This window comes from Arachis hypogaea, chromosome 17 (assembly GCF_003086295.3).
Source record: "Arachis hypogaea cultivar Tifrunner chromosome 17, arahy.Tifrunner.gnm2.J5K5, whole genome shotgun sequence".
In the NCBI taxonomy this organism is placed as follows: Eukaryota; Viridiplantae; Streptophyta; class Magnoliopsida; order Fabales; family Fabaceae; genus Arachis; species Arachis hypogaea.
In genome coordinates, this window is record NC_092052.1 from 9,787,644 (window position 1) to 9,810,097 (window position 22,454).

The following is a 22,454-nucleotide window of genomic DNA, read 5'->3' on the forward strand; positions in this document are numbered from 1 at the left end:
CCCACATTGGAGGTGGTTGAGACTTTTATTTCTAATCAAAAAGAGTTGCATTTCTTTAAAGGGATTGAGGATACGAGCTCTCTATGGAGTAATCATTATCTATTTGCCAAATTGTCTGAGAAGCATGCACAAGCTCCTTCTTATGTGAAGTTTGTAAATGATATCAGTGATGTGGTGTTGGATCAGTACTTGCAGGTATATCGGTGGTTTGATTATATTTGTGATTGAAAAAGTTTGCTTGCTAATTTGGTTTTTGTTGTGATATAGGTCATAAAGGCTTGACTTATGTGTATAGGTCAGACTCGTGAATTGAAACATAGGAGTGTTGTAATGGATAGAGAGAAGCTGAACAAACTTGCCCAGGATAAAATTGAAAAGAAAAATGAATGCTCGCGAGGAGCTTATCTTGGAAGATGGGGAGCTGAAGAACATGATAAAGTCGGAGATTTGGAAGAAAGAGAAAAACTCTGTGTAACCAAGAAAATCGAGTTAGAGGTTAGGATTGATGAATTGGCTTTAGAAAAGAAAATTTCCGAAAAGAGTAAAAAAGCTATCGTTATGAAATGTTGGCTGAAGGATTTGATAGAGCTTCTGAACAGGCCAGGTTTATTACACCGCCAGTTGATTTTTCTATGATGGACCCATGTACGGTGGTTCTCAATGGAAAACTTGTTGATGATGATGTGGAGCAGGAGAGTGAGGATGATAATATGGCCACCCCTTAATAGTTTGAAAGGCTTGGTATTGTATGCTTTATTTGAACAATGTTTGTAGGTTTATGCTTTGTTTTGTTGAACTTTGTAATGTGGATTTGGTTGTTTTGATGAACTGGCTACCCGTCTTGATTGGGTGAACTTGTTTGCCTTATATATATATATTGCTTTTGTTTTGATATGTTTATAGATTCACTACAGGTGATGTCTGGGTGTTGTGAGATTGTTACTTTGATGTGTAGATTGATGGAAGTAACATGATATGCATGACGACTGTTTTGTTAGTTGATGTTTTGGAATAGTTTGATCGAAAAATTGTTTTTGACTTGTAAAGAGTAGAAATATTGATGGTAAATATAAAGAAGTGGAACATTAATCTAGTTTGGTGAATATCTATAAATAACTATAGATACGATGCAGGATAGGCTAATTGATACGTGTTGAAATTGTAAGATTGAATAAGTATGACTAGTAGTAATTGATGACAACCATTATTGATAGGTCAAATGGGTAGTGTTGTTGTTGCTGAGTTGTTTGGCAAATTGGTGGGTTGACATAATAGGTCGGTTTGGAATTGGGCATAGCATAGATGATGCCGATATGCATGGGAGTTGTACCAACTTATAGATCGATTTGTTTGAAATTATTTTGACTCATAGGTGTCAGGTTTTTTGAAATGAGTTCTACTTACATATGTCGGTTCGTTTAAAATGACAGATAGCATTGTAGCTTATGCATTTGAAAACCGAAGTATAGCTCAGTTTTAATTAATTGATGAAGCCACTTGTTGTGGTTTGAATGTTGTTACTAATCGATCACTGGATCAGTACTCGTTTGTAGATATTGGTTTAGATTGTTAGAATATTTGTTTGTGGGTAGTATCTGAAATTGTTTATCAGATAATAAAGTAGTAAGAGTCGTGATTTGATTAAAAGCTGAATTATAATTCGGTAAGTAAAACTGTGTTTGAATATTTGATTAGGATGTCTTTTTGACTTGCTATTGATTGGTTTATATTTTGCTTTTGGAATCTGACCGTTCGAATTGTAAATTTTTTTCGGTATTGAAAAAATTGGTTGCAGGTAACTTTGTAACATGAACGTTTTGATGAGAAAATATATTTCGGTCAAAAATTTGGTGACAGAATGATTTATTTTGATCGCGTATGAGATAACTCATAGTTCAATTAGGAGTAATGACAAATGAAATATAATAGAAAAGATTGAAAGTAGAAGAATAAAGATGAGAACATCACTGTGTTTCGACTTATGAACTTATCTATAATGCATCTTTAGGTTAGTCATATTGATTTTGGAGTTGAGCTATGTTAGAAAATACAAATTGTCCAATTTATAGTCTGCATGGCAGTATAGTTGCTGGGGTGTTTTGGTGAGATGATCTATAGTACTGCCTGACTTTCTTTTAGTCGACGTGACTGTATTATCCTGTATATGAAACTTGGCGCATAAATGTATGATAAAAATAATATTGCTAGATATATTTAAAGAAAGTCAATCAAGAATGAAATACAGACTGATAATTTACGATGAAATATAGTTTGTACATGGTTGGTATCAGGGACAGATGTATAGGGGGGCAAGTGGAGGCCTGGGCCCCCCAGCTTTAAAAAAAAAAAGGTAATAGAAAGCTTAACCCAACGTCCCAACCCAAATAAAATATAATAGCTTTTAAAATTTTTCAAATCCCTAAAATTAATTTTGTTTGTTCACGTTTCCTATTCTATTTCCTAATTATCCTGTGCTATTTCCTCGCAAGTCACGCCGCACTCACCAAATCACTATCTCAGTGCCACTGCCATTCGCCCATTCCCAAGGTAAGTATCTAGTGTATAGTGTTATTTTTATATTTCAATCATATATAATATATTTATATCAAACACAAGGTATTCATTTTAATTTTGAGATTTATTTTCTCTTTTTATTTTATTTTATTTTTTAATAAAATTGAATAATTGATAGTAATTTAGTAAAAAAATTATTATTATTGATATTTAATTAATAAAAAATACTTAGATTTTGTTTATTTATGTAAGTATATAATTTTTTGAGTTTTTTTTTTCAGGTAAAAAGAAATTAGAACATTTTATGATGAAAAAGCAAAGTAAAATTGAAGCAATTTTTAAGAGAAAAGCTACTGATAATGTTGGAGTTCAAACAAGTCAACCCTCAAATCTTATTTCACAAGAAGTTCAAGTAAGTGAGCTCTCTAATCTTACTCAAAATACACATCAACATGAAACCAAAGTACCAAGATTAGAAAGAGATGTTGATATCTCTTTACTAGAAAGGGATCCAGGAAAGCGACGTCCAATTTGGCAGTATAATGTCAATGAACGTGATAAGATTCGTAGAGTATACATAATAGCTGGGCCATACCAACCAACAAATATTAGCTATCCAGCTTCTGGTAATAACAATCATCGTCGATATTTTCAATCTTCTTGGTTTAAGAAATTTTCAAGTTGGTTAGAATATTCACCAGAAAAAGATGCTGCTTATTGTTTGCCTTGCTACTTGTTTGGTAAACATTATGGTGCTCGCAATGATGGAAAAAATGCATTTTCAGAGTTAGGATTTAGTAATTGGAAGAAAGTAAACAATGGGTAAATTGTGCATTTGTATGTCACGAGGGTTCTATTCCTAATTCTCCCCATAATTTATGTGTGAAATCTTGTGATGATTTAATGGCTCAATCTAAGCATATAGACAAAGTTCTTGATAGGCATAGTGATGAAACTATTGCAAATAACCGTTTAAGGTTGAAGACATCTATTAATGTTATTCGATGGCTTGCATTTCAAGCATGTTCATTTAGAGGCGATGATGAAAGTCCTGGATCTTTGAATAGGGAAAATTTTATTGAGTTAATTAAGCTTTTAGCTTCCTGTAATCAGAATGTTAATAATGTTCTTGAAAATGCTCCTGGGAATGCTCAATATATATCTCCCGGTGTTCAGAAAGATATATTGCATATCTTTGCTAGAAAAGTGCGTGCAATAATTCGAGAAGAAATTGGTGATTCTAAATTTTGTATAATTATTGATGAAGCAAGAGATGAGTCAAAGCGAGAACAAATGTCTGTGGTTTTGAGATTTGTAGACAAGCACGGTTGTGTTCAAGAAAGATTTTTTGATCTTATACATGTTTCTGATACATGTTCTTTGACATTGAAAACAGAAATTTCATCAGTTCTTTCTCGTCATAATCTTGATGTCCAAAATCTTAGGGGACAAGGGTACGATGGAGCTAGTAATATGCGTGGTGAATGGAATGGATTGCAAGCTCTATTTCTGAAAGATTGTCCTTTTGCTTATTACATTCATTGTCTTGCTCATCGATTACAATTAGCACTTGTTTCTGCAGCCAAAGAAGTTTGTTATGTTCATCAATTCTTTTCAAAACTTACACTAATTGTGAATGTTGTGATTGTTTCTCCTAAACGTCATGATCAGTTAAGGGTTGCTCAAGCAAATAATGTTGCAAACTTAATTGCCAATGATCAAATTGTGACAGCTAGTGGACTTAATCAAATTGGTACTTTGCAAAGAGCTGGAGATACTAGATGGGGGTCTCATTTGAATTCTGTACGTAGCTTGTTATGCATGTTTGATGCTACTTGTGAAGTTCTTGAAAAAAGCACCGAAGAAGGTAATTTCTCCACTCGTGGTGATGCTAGTGCTGCTTATGATGCTATCACATCCTTTGAATTTGTCTTTGTTTTGCATTTGATGAGAAATATTTTGGAAGTTAGTCATGATCTTTGTCAAGCTTTGCAACGAAAAAATCAAGACATATTGAATGCTTTAACTCTGGTTTCTACTACCAAGACTTTAATACAAAGAATGAGAGAATCAAGTTGGGAGGCTTTCATAAAAGAAGTTATACTATTTTGTGAGAAACATGAAGTTGAAGTTCCTGATATGAATGCATTGCATATTCCTAGAAGAGGTCGAACTCGCAAAATTGTTGATCAAATTTCAGTGGAGCATCATTACCGTGTTAATTTATTTCTAGCTGTAATTGATACACAGTTACAAGAGCTTAATGGAAGATTCAACGATAATATGGTGGAATTGCTTACTTTAAGTTCAACTTTAGATCCCAGAGATAATTATAAGTTCTTCAGTGTCAACAAAGTATGTGAATTAGTAGAACGGTTTTATCCAGGTTACTTCAATGACCAAGAGAAATTTTACATTAGAATGCAAGCTCAACATTATGAACTTGATGTTCCTAATCATGCTGAATTAACTAACTTGTGCACAATTTCAGAGTTATGTCAAGGATTAACGAAGACAGGAAAGTCTTTAACATATCCTTTGATTGATCGTTTGATTCGCTTGGTATTAACTCTCCCTATTTCAACTGCTACAACTGAGAGATCTTTTTCAGCTATGAATATTGTGAAGAATAGACTCAGAAACAAAATGGAAGATGAATTGCTTGCTAATTGTCTTTTGATTTACATTGAGAAGAAGATTGCTGAAAAATTTGACACATATTCTATTATCGATGAATTTTATGATATGAAGAATCGACGTGTACCACTTCGTTAGTAAAAAGTACACATTTTTTTATACTTTAAATATATATTCTCTATCTGTATATTTTTATAATACATCTTACATTATAATTTATTTGTATATATTTTTTATATTATATATATTATTGGCCCCCCATAACAACATTTCTGGATCCGTCCCTGGTTGGTATATGAAATAGTAAGATGCATAAGAGTAAAGCGGTTCAATTGTATAAATTGATGTATGCCTTATAAGAGGCCATATTGTATGGGAAAAATAAAAGAATTATGTAAGTAGGTTACGTCATGCTTATGGATTGTTTCACTGTAGTAAAGGACTTGTCAATTTGATATGTTGATGTTATTTTTCTCTTAATTGCCTTTCAAGTTAATTTTGGATTTTTTTTCTTTTTGTATCGTAGAAAAATATTTTGAATTTGTCGGTTAAAGCTAAAATTGAATTCCCTTCTCGGGAGCAAAATAATTGAAAAGAATGAAACAAAAAACTATAATAAAACAGCATAGATTAACATCGAGAAATCAAAAAGGTGGTTGAAAAGTAGAATAGTAATTATAGTAATAACAATGTAAATGACAACAAAAGAAATTCATTGTAAATTGGCTTAGATTGTTTAGGTCATATATGATTCGATTTTTGTTATACATCAGAAATAATAAAACCAATGTATTTGATTAAATGCTTGCATAATTATGCTAATTTAGAATTTCTAATTAGAACATGGAAACTGAAAATGTTTTATCTATTATATTTATTATATATCTCTAATTTTACAACTAAAATGTGTCACATGTCACTTTCTCATTACAATTGGAATTAAATCTTTCCCTCAAAAATTAGGGAATTCTCCTCTCCTCCTTACTAATTTTACAACCAAAATGTGACACATGTCACTCTCTCATTGTAATTGAAATTAAATCTTTTCCTCCAAAATTAAATAATTTTTTCCTCCTCCTTACTAATTTTACAACTAAAATATGACACATGTCACTCCCTCATTGCAATTGAAATCAAATCTTTCCATCCAAAATTAAAAAGTTCTCCCATCCTCCCTCTTCCTTTCTCTATTTCTCTCATTCCTTCAACCACTTTATCTATTTTATGTATGATTATCAATATCAATGATTAATTACTAATTTGACAATCAAAATGTACAACATGCCATTCTTTAATTGTATTAAAATTAAAATTAAAATATTAAAATTGAAATTGAAATATACCTATATTATATATCATATATTACTATCTAATTTAATAATCAAATGTATCACATGACACTCTCTTATTAAAATTGAGAGAAAATATTTTTTTTTTCAAAATTAATAAACTCCCTTCCTAAATTTTTTTATCTACCTCTCTCCATTTTTCTATTTCTCTCTACTATTTTTATTTTATATATAATTTATATTTTAAGTTAGTAATTTGATAAATCAAAATATGTCATCGGATATTTTTTTTACAATTAAAACAAATTTTTTTCTTTCAAAATTAACAAACTCTCACTCTCACGCTCATTCTTCATCTTTACGTTTCTCTCTCTTTTCTATTATTCTCTATTTTTTCTATCTTTCTCTTCTACAGAAAACAAAATTAACAAAATAATACCATTATTGTTATTATATACATAATTTTTTAGTTTTTTATTTAGTTTTAAATTTTCACCGCTTAACTTTCTAATTTATATTTTTATTTCTCTTCTTTCAAATATTTATTACATAAAATTGGGAGAGAATACTAATGTTATTATTAAAAGTTAGAATCAAGATTCAATTGTTTTAAAAAAATTAATTTTGAGTTAATTTTATAACTATCAGTATAATTTTTTATATTAATATCTAATTATATTTTTATATACATAGAGAGAAAAAATATTATTTTTAAATAGCAAGTATAAAAATTAATTATTTCTATTTGTGCAACAGACTTAACAGTTAATATCTAATTAAATGTAAAAGTATACACGTTAAATTATTTTGAACTTTAGATAACGAATGTTAAAATTAATTATTAATAAAAAATAGATTTTTTTATATAAAAATAATAACTAAAAATCTTATTATTTAATTTTTTTATTTATAGATATCTTGGTCTTCTTAGCCAAAAACTTTTGTCAACCTATAGCTTTTTTTTTTGTAAAAATAATTTGATTTTATAAATCTTTTGTTCCATGTATAATCTATACTATCAGAATAAAGTGGACCGTAATTTTTAAAAATTTATATTCCCGTAATGTTATTACGAAAAAAAATACTAGTATATAGCTAAAATTGTGTACCATTAGATAATATTACTAGAGCATTTGGTAGAGTTGGTTTCCTTTGTTGATGGGTTTTGAATAACTATTACCACGGTTGTTATTTCCGAGGTGTGGTCATCACCGATGTCACCGTTACCAGAACTTCTCTGGTCTTCTTCATCACCTTGTTTGTTTTAGTTCAAAAGTTGGATTAACCTTTGAATTGCTGCTTTTAGTGATTCCTTGATCATTAATAGTTTGGCTATAGTTGGGAGTTGAAGAGATGGATTGTTTTGCTTTTTTGCATTGACTAAAACCTGCAAAAGAGAGTAGATAATGGGACAAAAAATATGATAGTGGGGTTAAGTAAACTCGGCCCTAAATTTAGCGATCAATTTGGTGAAGGATCTAAATTTGCATTGGTTAAGTGGACTTTACTTAAAAATCAGCCACTAAAGATTAATAATAAATTTATTAACAAACAATTTAGTGACAGTTCTAATTTATCATTAATTAGGTAGTCCTTAATTGAAAATCGGTGACTAAAAATTAGTAATTAAAGTTTTAGTACTTAATTAAATCAGTTGCTAAATTTCTTAAGCGACCAATTTTACTTAAAAATTAATTGCTATATCAATCGTTATTTTAATTTTTTTTCGTAATGAAAAGATATAAAAAAAATATTGTTATATCAATTTAGCCGGTCTTTTATTTATAGTCCATTCGTTGTATTTTGGATAATTATACTTGAAGTTATAATTTACCTTAAATAAATTTATGCCCTTTACTAAGATATTTCATATAGAACATTTTCTGCTCCTCTTATTACATTCTTTTCTTCTACATGATCAATCTCTCCTCTCCCAAAATTAAATCCCCCTAATTATAGCAATTTCCAATTCCATATTGTTTCAATAACCTACTCTATCCCACATAATAATGGATCCATGATACGAGATCATGATACATGCATCTCCTAGAAGTTTTATAACTAAGATAAGGTTTTATCTTGAGATAAAGAAAAGCAATAAAATTAAATCGTATTGGCTTTAAGTATATGTGGATATGCGTGAATCTTTGCATGTAAAAGCTCGGTAAATTGCGTCTTTGCACTCAAATTTTAATTGGATAATTATTCGATTCCTTGTTCTTTTGGTTGCTTCTTTTGTCGTGTTTGAAGCATGGCCATTACGTCTTTTCATCACAAAAGAAATATGGGACTAGATATATGTTGTACATGGACGCTCTCAAAATTATATTATATATTATCTACTAATAAAGAAACCAATATTAAATTCACGAATCATCTTTCTCCCCATATATTTGTATGAAGGAACCTTTCTCTATGTATGTGGGGACTAATGCTCATGATATGAACGTTTTGTTCTCAAGATTATATACAATATAGTACTTAGCTTGGTTAAAGAGGATTATCATTAATTATTATGAAGAAGGCAAGGGCAAGAACATTGCTAATCATTTGCACAAGGAAAGTCCAACTACAATCATTGATGATAATATTAGATATATAAGTATTAATGTTATTTTTTTATTAGTTTAAATTTTTAGAATGAGTAATTTTATGACATGGTATCAAAGTTCTATATTTAAAAATTTTAGAGTTTAATTTTTCGTAAACCCTAAAAGTAAAAAATAGAATAAGATAAATAAACAAAAAAAAATGTCTATGTAAAAATCAAACAAATTTAAAAGATATTTTTGTTTGATAAAAAATGTTAGAAATATAACTATTAATATTATTTTTTTATCAATTTAAATTTTTGAGACAAATGATTTTATCACAGATGAAGCAACTAGAAAAGTAATAATAGATTAGCTATTCCATATTTCTATATGCAGTTAAGCAGTTTAATATACCACACAGTGTCAGAAACTAAAGCTTTTTAATTGTTACTTTTTTTTTTCTTAAAAAAATTAAAATAATAAACTAGTGAACTGATGAAAGTGCCTCTAATTTTAGTTTTAGCATGTGCCATAAGCCTATATATGTGTATATAAAAAATTGTATCATTATAGCTTATTTATAGGTAATCATGATTCATGAATGGCCAATATTGACTAAAATGGATTTGGTAAGTACATCCATATACCAACTACCCAAGACATTCATATATTCCACAACAGATACTAATTTAATCAATTCACCCTAATAATGATCTCCAATTCCTCCACTTCCTTCAACTCCAACATCCTCCCCTTTTTATTTATATTGTTTTTGGCATGACGATCCTCCCTTCTAAAGTTCAGGTAGCTTGGACTCTTTTGCTAAGCCCAATTTCCTTCTCTTCTCTGGTAAAAAACATAATTTCTGTTTTTTTTTTTTTTGGGCATTGGCCCTTCTTTAATGAAGTGTTTCAGACCAAGCAAAAGTTTTAGATATGTTTCAATTTTGTTTCCACCAAAACGGGTTTCTACATATGAGGCCCACGAGGTTGGCAACCATTTATTTAGTTACAAAGTCCTAGAGTCCATGACAAAAAGAAAAAAGGTCCTAGAGTGAAATTTAGAGGAATGAATTTTAGTGGGTGACTGGGTGAATTTTAGGCCGAATTAAATTCTGATATTATTTAAAAAATGAGTGGGCTTAATTTAACTTTAAAAAGGTGAGAGAAATTTACATTTATAAAACACCCCAAAAATCTTGACCAAAAAAAAAAAACGCCCCAAAAATAATATTTTTGAGAAATGTGATATTGGTAATAACTTTTATATGAAATAGAAAAGTTGAAATTTTGAAAGGAAATAAAGACATTTTTCTTTCCTAAATATGTTGAATGGGGGTGAAAGTGTCAAAACAAAATTAAAGAATCAAAGTAAGGCAAAGTGAATAGCAATCTAACCTTCAATTCAACACCTATAAGAATTATTTATTTTCTTGTGTTTGGGTTATTTTTGCTATGAAAAAAAATAAATAAATGCGCCTACTATGAAGAAGTGGATGAGTTTAGGTCTGAGTTCCAAGGAAGGGGAGCAGGGTCTCTGACAAATCCACTTATCCTCATGGCACATGCATCCTCCTCCAAATTATTTCAACTTTTGTTAGTTGTTTCTTCTTCTTCTGCTCTGAATCACTACGTTTAGTGGTCATATTCTATTTCATTTCACCAACGATAATTATAATAATATAATATAATAATGTACTATACTATTAACTATGAAGTGCTAAAGAAGTATTAGATTCGTGCATGCGTGCAACAACCTTGGCCTAGTCTTTCTTGCTATGATTTGTTTAATTAATAGGGGGATTCAAATATTATAAGTAGTTCATTCGATTCCCATGATCATCCTATAATATAAAAATTGTTTAATTATGAAGAATTTTATGAAATTGTCCAAATTGAAAATATATATCTTTAGTGTTACCAAAAATATTTTGTTTTTATCAATCAAAGTGTGACACATGATAAAATTTTCCCTCACAATCTTGTTTTACCGAAGATATATAACTTTGTAAAAATATTCAAGACCTCCTATGTGATATAAGTGTCCGCTTGGTTAAAAAATAATAGAATTTTTTATTTTCATTTTATTTTTTATTTTTTGTAAATTCTAAATATAAAAACAATTGAAAATAAAAGGAGAGTGTTAACTGTTAAGTAAACAATGACCATTTTGAACAATATGAACAACTACCAGTCAAATAAAAACACACTACACCTCCAAATTAACCATCTAAATCTTAATATTAAAATAAACATCCGTACAACTAGTGAAATGAATATCCGATATATCTATTATTCACATTGTTTAATATTTTCATTATCTACCTATACTTTTTCAAAATAAAATCAAAAGCCGAACATACTCTAAACTTTTCAGTATCATTTGAGTTGTCCATACATAAGCTTTGAACTTATAATATGTAGCTTTCCTCTTCTAATTTTTAATAACCACTCCTAATTATTAGATTTTTATCATTTAAATTGGGATTTAGCTAAAAAGTATTGTTAAAATACTTGTTAAGGAAGTAAAATATATTTCTTTCATTAAAAAAATTATATTGAGAACATAAAATATTTTGTCAATTATTTTTTTAATATTTTTAACAAGTTTCTTAACATAGGACCTTTTAACTTATTGGTCTTACATGCACTTTTGGAAAAAAAAATAATTATAATTAGAAAGTTTTATAAATATTAAGCTCTGTATTAAAAAATATAACTTTCATCACATATTGGGGTACGTGTTTACTACAAATTTCAACTTTGAGGTCAAATTAAATGATACCTAATTAACCATAGGAAATTAATTTTTAATTTATTTTGTGGCCAATATATATAATTAATAATAATTATATTAATTATTTTATATAATATGATTTATATAATAATTTTATTTATTATTTTAAATATTAAATAGAATTATTTATTATTATTTTTAATTGAAATTAATAATAATAAAATTAAATATTCTATTTTATTTGTGTTTTAAAATTTTGTAGAAAGTACATTCTATTTTATTCTGCTTTCCTATGTCCACCAGACTTTAAAAAAGAAGATATTAAAAATAATAAGAGTCTCCATAATGAATCAAGCAAGGGTAATAAAGTTAAAAAAAATATGTTTGCAATATGTCCTAATGCCACATATGAGAAAGAAGAGAGTATAAATCAGCGAGATTTATAAGAAGATTGAGAGTAAAAATTGATATTAATAAAGGTGGGTACTCCAATGAAGATATTATAATTGTCTTCATGTAATAATTTTTTTTTTTGATCCTTGGATGATGGATTGTAGGGTTAGATTTTGATATGTTAAAAAAGTGTTCTTTCTATTTGAAGTGTGGCCAAATCAATAAATCACACTTTTATACAAAGGATCTTCATAAAAAGATGTTTTTTACATCTTCATTTGAGTAGCTCCCATTAATAAATGCTTGAAAGATAAGAGATTGAAGGTGAATAGTTTTAAAAATAAGAAGAGTCATAAAAGAAAAATCAGCAAAAAGAGAAGTAAAACAATTGCTCACTAAGAAGAAAAGTGAGGTTAGCTTAGGAAGAGACCATAACAATAAAGGAGAGGATGTAGAGTCGAAGATGAAGCTATCAAAATTTGAAGAAAATTAATTGAAGATGACTTACGTGGATAATGAAAAAATAAAAAAAGTTAGATTGGACAACTCTCAATTTTAGGTATTATTACATTTATGTACTATATATTCACACAACACACTCATATACACTACATGAATAAATACAATTAGTATGATTTTATATTCTTCCATGAAAATTTGAATTCAGTATAACTCTATGTGAGGCAAACAAAGTTGCCATTTGATCCGGTATCAATTATTAATATTGTTTGATTGATGTATTTGTGAGAAGATTTGAGTAGTTGAGCCTTTAGTTTCAAATTATCCAAAAAAAACTTAAAATTTTGGCCCTTAACATATTAAAATTGTATTTACAACTTTTTTTCCATCAAAAAAGGTGTTGTATAACTTTATTAGAGATACAATTTTTTTTTTGTTGAAAATTGTTTATCACCATCACTCAAAACCAAGTAATTATAATTTACGGTGATTTGGTTGGAGAGGAGCAAACTGCATTTATACAAAAACGCCAAATAATTTGTGAAGCCCTGATAGCTTGTGAGACGATTGCATGGTTGAAAAGAAAGAAATCGACTGGGATTGTAGTAAAATTAGACTTCAGAAAAGCTTATGACTAGGTGAGATGGAGTTTTGTCGATCATGTGTTAAAAAAAATGGGGTTTGGGATGATGTGAAAAAGGTGGATACAAAGACTGTTTGGAACAACAACAATGTCGGTTATGATAAATAACTCCCCAACTAAGCCATTTAGGATGGAAAGGAGACTTAGACAAGGGAATCTAATGTCACCCTTACTCTTTGTTCTTGTAACGGAGATGTTAAACAAGTTTATTGACTGTGCACGAGGAGCACATATGATAGAAGGGTTAGAGGTGGGAAAAAGAAAAATGTCGCTTACACACTTTCAGTTTACAGATGACACGATCTTATTCTGTCCACCTAACCCAAAAATTCTAAGAATGTATAGGAGAATATTGAAGTGTTTCGGCAGGATGTCCGGGTTGGAGATAAACTTTGATGAATCAACCATCATTCCAATAAATTGTGAGGAAGAAATGGTGCTGAAAATGAGAGAGCTACCAATTTCTTATTTTGGTATCCCACTAAGAGCAAGCCCAAGAAGAGTAAGTACATGGAAGCCAGTTATGACAAAATTGAGAAGAAAGTGAGGAGTTGGAAAGCAAGCTTGTTATCAAAGTTGAGTAGGGTAGTTATCATAAAATTGGTGATCAATAGCCTTCTCATGTATTTTCTTGGACTATTCAAGATGCTGAAAGAAGTGAAAAAGAAGATTAAATCAATGCAATTTAACTTTTTTTGGGGGGTTAAAGAAAAAAAAAAGTAATGCTGACAATCAAATGGAGCGTCATACAAAAACCAAAGGAGCATAGAGGATTCGGTGTAGGGGATATGGCAATAAAAAATGCAGCAATGTTATTTAAATAGTGGTGGAGATTTTCTGATGAGAAGGAGTCTTTGTGAAAAAAGGTGGTTAGCTCATGCTATGATGTTGATACATGCACAAAGGTGACTGAATATGAAGGCAAAGACTCAAATGGGCCTTGAAAAGATATAGTTGAATATTACAAATAAAAGTGACATATGAAGAGAAATAAGTAAGGTTGGATGAAAAATGTGTGTAGGAGATGGTCGAACAATAAGATTTTGGAAGAATTTGTGGATTGGGGATAAAACTTTAAAAGAAAGATCCCTAGGTTGTTCAATGTGTCAAACATGAAGGGAAGCAAGATCTGTGACTGTGGTGTGTGGATAGGGTCAACCTGAGTGTGAAATTTTCAAAGGCCAAGAGAATTCTTTGAGAGAGAAAACACAAATTTAGAATTACAAAATATATTGGATAGTGTATTTTTTTGTGCAGGTTACAGGGATAGCTTGGCGTGGACATTTGGATCAGATGAAAAGCACATTACAAAGTCATTCACTGACATTGCAACAAAAAAAATATGACGAGCCAACAATAAAGTATGTGTTTGACAACATTTGGCAAGAAGTGGTACCACCAAAAGTAGAAATATTGTCGTGGTTCATGATCTTAGGAGTCTTAAATACAAAGAATATCCTCTTGAGAAGATGTATCATAAATCAAGGTGATGAAATGTGTGTGATGTGAGGTGATAAACTAGAGACAATGAACTATTTGTTCTTGCACTGTAAGTATACTCTAAATATGTAGTGGCAAATTTTTTGTTGAAAAAATGTATGTTGGGTAGGTAATAGAAAATAAAAATTTAGTTTGAATATTAGATGTCTCAGAATGTAGATAGACAAAAAAAAAGAATGAATAATTTATTTTTTCAGCATTATATGGGTTGTATGGAGTGTAGAAATGAGATAATATTTGAAAAGAAAATAATACTTTAAAATAGTGCAAGGGAACAGGTTTAGGACTAGTGGTGCAGTGATAAAAGAAGGAAAATAAGATTAAGATTGATAGATTAATAAGATTTGAGAAAGATCTGAGGAGAGAAAATGAATATGGTGACAATGTGTCAAATATATGTCCAATACTAATATATATACAATTAGAGGATATGTAACAAATTATGCAGGTCAAGTGGAATGTTATATGAAAAATCTTATATCTGAATATTCAAGAGGTGAAGCGGTACTTAAAGGCATGCAAGGAGCAACACAGTTCTTATTTAAAGAGTTTGGCTCGGAAGAAGAAGAGTTGAAAATGAACATTGATTACAAAGATATTATTGACTGGAATAAAGAAAAGGAAGAAACAAGCTGGGAAGTAAGATTCTTGAGAAATAAAACAAAGTGTATGAAACATTTGGTTTATATTATTCATCTTAAATACAAGGTGGAGGAGTGCTTCAAGAAAAGAAGCAAGTAGGAACAAATGGCGACGGATAAGATTATTGAAGCATGAGAAACATGGAGTGATGTCCAATATTAATACATTACTTAACTTCGAATTGTATTAGATGAACTTCTTAGGTTTTAAATATGTGCGGTGATATATTGTTGTAGTACAGGTATTTATGGAATAGGTTGGCATATAAATGACTAATTATCTTTGATGGCAATGTTAAAGGAGATTAATTAGCTGAATATATACTACTTCATGAACTCTTCTTTTTTTTTTTGGGTCGAGTTTGTAATACAAATTATCGAAAAAAAAAATTATAATTTATAAATCAATACTAAGATTACCAACTCTTTAATTACATTCATAAATTTAGATACGTTTTCACATTACATATATAATTTGAATTTAAAAGATAAATTAAAAATTAAAATTTTCTAATATCAAATACAATACAAGCATATAAAAACTGAAAAAGGATATCCATATATTATGTGCTTATGTGTCACTCGCGCTCTACAAACTAAGTATAATAAGTGTATACAAAAAATAAGTAATATATATAAAATATATGTTAAAATATAAAATATATTTAAAAATTTATAAAAATATATGTATTTATATATAAGTATATATAAGTAATTTAATAATTAAATTTTTATGTACATATAATATTTTTATAAATTTTGTATATTTTCTTTTAAAATTAAAAGATAATATCTAAAACACTTTGAGCACTAAAGAAACAAATAAACGGTATTTGGTTTATGCTTTTATCTAAGGAGGGATATAATAGAGACACAAACATTAAAAATATAGACACAAATTATTAATGTACATATATTGTATTTAATAAAATATTGAATAAGACACAATAAAATTTGAAAAAGTCCAATCATATTTTGTAAAAATTAATAAAAAATAAAAATGTAAGAAATTGAAGTGTAAAAAATTAATAAATATAAAAATATAAAAAATTGTGTCTAATTAATTGTGTCTCTGTATCTCAATATTTTAGAAGAATATATATATATATATATATATATATATATATATATATATTGTGTGTATTTATATACTAACGTGTTTATTCAAAATTTAGGATTTTTTTCGTATATAAAATAAAATAATTAATTATTTTCCTAGAAAATATTTTTTAGCTTTATTTTCAAGGATATGATTTTTTTTTTGGGAATAAGAGCAAGTTCGCCGCACCCCGACGAACTCTATGATGAGTTCAACACACTATTTAAATTGATGGGACCATTTTTGTTTGTCCTTTTCTTCCTTTATTCTCCCTTTCAAATTTTTTCTGTTACTCTTTTCTGTCTTTTCGACATCCGTAAAGTTTAGTGTGGACGATTTTCTCAGTTCCAGGTTAGTAAATAATAGTCTATTTTTTTATCTTAATTAGAATTATTTGGTTTACTGTTTACATGTTAGATAAAATTGTTAGGTATAGATTGTTTGTTGGTTAGAATAACAGATTTACTGTTTACATGTTAGTTAGTTAGACGTACTTTTAAGTGTTGTTATGTTAGGTAGATTATTTTATGTTACCGTTTTTTAGTATAGTTACTGTTTATTGTCTATAAACATGTTAATGAATATAAGAAAGTATATTATTAGTTAATTTAGTCAGCGTTATTAGCTTGCGTTGTGAATTAGAAGGTAATTAATGGAATAATTAATTAGGTTAACTTAGATAAGAAAGAAACGTGAGCAATAAAATTTAGAGTTAAGTTAGTTATAAATTAATTAGTTACATGACGACGTCAGTTAAATAGGATAAACTTAAAATTATTAGGGTTATAAGCTATTTTTCATTTAGTTTATTTTTTAATAATCTAGTGTGTAATTTTATTTTACTAGATTGTGTTTCAATGGAGCAGCAGTTATTGGGTTGAAAAAGTATGAGGAACCAATGCTCTTATTATACAATGCATACAATGGGCTTAATTGAAATTAAAATTAAATTATGGGTATTGGGGGTTTAATTGAAATTAATACTGAATTATAGTTACAATCATTAATTATGAAGATTTGCTAATTTGAATGGTTCAAAAAATTAGGATTCAGTTATACCAAAACACAAACCATGTTCATTTTTCTATGAACGGTGCCGACACAACCAAGAACCGAACCCCTCTCGCCAACGTTACTATCTCATCTTCTCACTGGCTCATGTGTTATCACCGGAAGTCGCTCCCAGAGACGTCGAGGTCCACACCGGTGAACGCCCAGAAGCGCATTCCCAGCGTGTGGCTCCTTCTGGCGGCACCGCATCAAGTCCACCTGCCCAGCCGGCCTGTGGTCTATTCGATGTATTCATCGTGCAAGATAAAGGAGTTAATAGTGTCTCTCCTTTGATACGTCCATCACCATGTGGTAGTTCGTAAATGGCGTGTAAGGTCGTGCAGTCTCTGTGTTATGTTCCATCATCCATTCCTGACCACAATCCATCGAAACCACCAGAAGAAGCTCCAGAACATTTTGTTGCCGACGGTCAGCAGCCTAATAAGGTGAGAATGGTTCGTTGAATTGTTCACCATCGATGCTTATTTATATAAGTTTTAGATGTTCGTCTTTGCATGCAGGTATAATATCTTCAAAGATTAGAGTAAAGTAGTTAACAAAATAGTGCAGAATCCTATTAGTCTTAAATTGACCTGTAATGAATAAAATATGTAGGTGCATGTACTAGCATAAAGAAGCACTAGTTCTTCTGCGTGAAACTATAAAATTTCTATTAATAAAGAGTGAGTTAGGTATCTATGCAAAATAGTTTATTTTATGTAAAAAATATCATATTCTATAATGTAAAAACAAGGCCACAAATGGCCAAAGAAGCATATACGAATGGTTAAATAGCAAGTTCTCTTCCAACATATAATCATGATAATCAGATGAATTATGGGTTAATATATTGCTTTAATTAAAACAAATAACAGAAAATGAGTTCATTTAAAAAAATTTTGGACACAAAGATTAACACACCATGGATGCTTATTTATATAAGATTTAGATGTTCATCTTTGCATGGAGGATATGAGTGCGTTAATGAGTCATGGAATATTAATATGCAAATTTAAACCAGCATGTATAAGCAATTTAATTGGTACACTGGATAAGTGGCTAGTTTAGAAGTAATCACCCATGATGTGCTTGATGCCTAGAGAATAAAATGATGAGGAGATTATTATATTGTTAAATATAATAAGATAAAAATAACTGCATTGTTATTGTTAAGACTTTTCCCGAAAATGTAAGCTAAATAGAATAATAAGAGTCATGCATGTTTAGATACATATTATATATATGAGTATACATGATAGATGGTATATGCATTAAAAATGCCACTTTAGTGACATTGGATTCACAAACTCAGTAATGAAATAAGTGCATGTTGGTTGTATGTGCTGCTTTTTGATATCGGTGGTACACAGTGTGATGTAGAACAGAGGATATTAGTAGTTAAAATGCTTATATAATAGGTTAAATATAATAGCTTCTATCAATAGGTGATACCGATGCATTTTTTTCCAAATTAATATAGGTAGGATGATGCGGTCCAGTTATATTTTTGTATCCTTATATATGGAGTTTGGAAAGGATTTTTATGCATCTCATTTACTAGTGGATTATTTAAATAGTTTTCATGAATCTGATTTTTGGTGTTTGTTTTCGTGATTATAGGCCATGCCAAGATTGGATGTTACTGAGGTTGGAAGTGAAGAGATGGATATTTGTTACGAGGTTTGGATTCTAGTTTCATCCTGTATTATAATGCTTGGGACAATAACCATCGTGATTTTACATTTTGTTCGTTTATTTTGCGAATATAGGACATGCCGCTTTTGGATCTTTCGCAAGTTGGAAGTGAAGAAATGGATCATGGTCACCAGGTTTGGTCTCAAGTTTAATTTTTTGTAGTCCTGAACCGCATGGTTGATTTGAACTTTAACGGTTTTGTTTTGTTTTTTTTTTTTGTTTTTTTAAATAAATTTGATACTTAGGTACCGGATCACGATGGCCTTTGAGAAGATGAAATACCATGTGTTGGAATGCGGTTTGAGCAATTGCAAATGGCTCATGAATTCTATGTGACATACGCAAAGAAAGTCGGGTTTGCTACTAAGATACGGACGACAACCTATGATAAGATCACAAATCAACCCATTAACCAAGCTATTCACTGTAATAGGGATGGGTTCCGTGTGTCTTGTGTCAAAGCGTCAACGTGGAAGAACAGGATCTCAGCTACTGGGTGCAAGGCAAGGATATACGTGAAGTTTGACAAGGAGACGCAAGACTGGTTTTTCTTCAAGGTGGAGTTGAGTCACTCGCACCCATGTTCAGCGAGAAAGGCGGTGTACTACCATGAGTATAGGAAGCTGACCATGCATGCGAAGTGCGTGATCGAAGACAATGATGAGGCTGAGATTCGACCAAACAAGACTTTTCTAGCTTTGGCAAATGAGTCTGGGGCCCATCTAACCTGTGATACTCAGAAAAGGATTTACGAAACTATATTACAGCTAAGCTCCGAACCAACAACGTCAACGTGGATGTCAGAGAGATGATAAACTATTTCATGAGAATGAAGGACATCAATCCAAACTTCTTCTACGCGGTGAATTTGGACGATGAGTGTAAATTTTGGAGTGCAGTATGGGTGGATGCAAGGTGTAGGGCGTCGTACGAGTATTATGGAGATATTGTGTCACTTGATAGCACATATAGCACAAACAAGTATGGAGTTATTTTTATGGGGTTAGCTTTATTCCTTTTTTTCCTAGCTTGGTCGTGACTGATATTTGTTTTTTGTCACTGTTTTTGCATGTAGGCATGGATTACCGTTTGCGTCGTTCGTCGGTGTCAACCACCATGGTAAGTCGACCATCCTTGGTTGTGCTCTTCTTGGAAATGAGAAAATTCCAAGTTATGAGTGGGTTTTCCGCCAATGGGTCAAGTGCATGGGAACTGCTCCACAGCGGATCATTACAGACCAATGCAAATCCATTTTTCGTGTAATAAAAAATGTGTTACCTGATACACGCCACCGGTGGTGCATCTGGCACATTACGAAAAAGTTACCGTACAATCTTGGAGGTTATCGCCGGTACAGAGAGTTGTATGATGAGTTCAATGATATTGTGTGGAACTCTCGGACCGAGAAGTTATTTGAGGATAACTGGTATGAATTCATAGACGAGCACAACTTACATAACAACACATGGCTGTCAGGTCTGTTAGTGTACAATTATTTTTTGCTCATTAGTTAAAATCTTTTTTGTAGGTGGATTTATATGATTTAATAAGAAGTTTATTTTTTTATGTAGACCTCTTTGATGATCGACGCATGTGGGTCCCAATATTCTTCAAGGGTGAATTTTGGGCTGCCATGAGGAGCACGCAAAGGAGTGAGAGCATGCACTCATTCTACGGAAATTTCTTACACAGTCGGACTAGCTTGGTCCAATTTGTTCACAAATATGACAATGTGCTTGGAATTAAGGAGCAAAGGGAACTGGAGGATGATGCAGCATACTCGTGGGGGGGGGGGGTTATCCCTTGTGCAACGACCTCACCTATGGAGAGACAATTTTAGCAGGAGTACACTACTTGCATGTTTAGGGATGTTCAAATTGAGTTTGTCAAGAAGGCTAATTGTATGGTCTCTGTTGTTGCTGAAGAGGGGCCAGTGGTATGCATGAAGGTTGAAGAGGAAAAACTAGTGAATGATAGTATTCTTTGTGTTCTGTACGACGTCCACTTCGATCGATCCACACAGGAGGTTTGTTGTGAGTGCAATCTATTTGAGAGTTCAGGAGTGTTATGCTGTCATTGTCTTGAAGTCTTCCATTCTTACAAGGTTTAGAAAGTACCTAATCGATATGTTCTCCCTCGTTGGAGCAAGAACACAAAGCGCAAGCATACATATGTCAAGAGTAGTCACGATGTCAGTCGGTCGGATGAGAGTCATGTTGCATTCAGGGGACTATGTGCACACTTCTACAACATTGCTCAGGATTTTGTAAACGACGATGAAGAAACAGCCTTGCTTCATGCTGCTCTAGAAGAAACAAGAGCTAAGTTGACTGCTCACCGTGTCAAGAAGAGGTCTGAGACTGTGGCGGACTCCTACAACAATAATGGCTCAACAAGTTTGAACGTTGCCGCTGTAATGGACATCCAAGCCCCATCGAAGGTCAACACAAAGGGCCGGCCAAAGAGTAAGAGACTCGGCGCTGCCTTGGAGAAGTCATTTAAAAAATCTGCTCGGAGGAAAAACAAGCATGACCCCCCGGTAAATGTGTGTATCAAACTCGACCTAGCATATTTATTTGGTATAGTACTATAGAAGAAGTTAACTGTGGACCTTTTGTTTTGTTAACCAGGTGGTTTGTCCGGAGTCAACTCAAGATGTAAGATTCGGTGGTGTTGTAGGCCAGGCTGATCCCGAACAAGTTGGTGGCTTCATGTCTTTGTTAAGCTCCTTTAGCAAAAGTTAAGATTTGTTATACAATGCATTCATTTTTTTTTCAAGATTAGTGGAAGAGGCTGGTTTCATGGGGTAAACATATAGGGTTTAAGTTTCTATGCAGTTGATCAGAGAATAAGATTGGATTGATTACATGAAGCATGTTAATGTCACCCGAGTGAACCTTTTGCGTTATTTTATTCCAATGAATTGAATGCATAATTAGTATATACCATGGTTTTCCTTTTACTTCGAAGTATCGGTCTTCACCCTAAGCATGGATGGGTATCCGTGAGTATTTCTGTGTGCAGCGTTTGTTTATTTTGATTAATTGTGACCAAGTTACACTGGATGTTCATTACAGTAAAGTATAGGATGTTTAGTTTAACTATATCTGTGGATAGTCATTGACCGCCTACTCCAATATGCGCACACATGCTTACTTTACTAAACAACTTTGATAACCACAGGAATCTAAGTTGCAAGAGAAATAAAACCATAGAGTCTTTTACGGTAAGATAACCACTAAATTTTTCTCATGTGCAACAACA

At 31.1% G+C, this 22,454-nt stretch overlaps 2 protein-coding genes across 2 annotated transcripts; both read left to right on the forward strand.

Annotated features, from left to right (window-relative positions):
- Nucleotides 1–3,417: 3,417 nt before the first annotated feature.
- Nucleotides 3,418–17,818, forward strand: LOC112762751 (uncharacterized). Its single transcript, XM_025808598.1, has 2 exons — nucleotides 3,418–5,076; nucleotides 17,492–17,818. Exons 1-2 carry the CDS (start codon nucleotides 3,418–3,420, stop codon nucleotides 17,816–17,818), a joined length of 1,986 nt encoding a protein of 661 aa, XP_025664383.1.
- Nucleotides 17,819–20,019: 2,201 nt separating this feature from the next.
- LOC112762752 (protein FAR1-RELATED SEQUENCE 6-like) lies at nucleotides 20,020–21,934 on the forward strand. The gene is made up of 6 exons (XM_025808599.1): nucleotides 20,020–20,171; nucleotides 20,266–20,666; nucleotides 20,762–20,972; nucleotides 21,057–21,216; nucleotides 21,301–21,729; nucleotides 21,821–21,934. The coding sequence occupies exons 1-6, from the start codon at nucleotides 20,020–20,022 to the stop codon at nucleotides 21,932–21,934; spliced, it is 1,467 nt and encodes a 488-aa protein (XP_025664384.1).
- The last annotated feature ends 520 nt before the right edge of the window (nucleotides 21,935–22,454 follow it).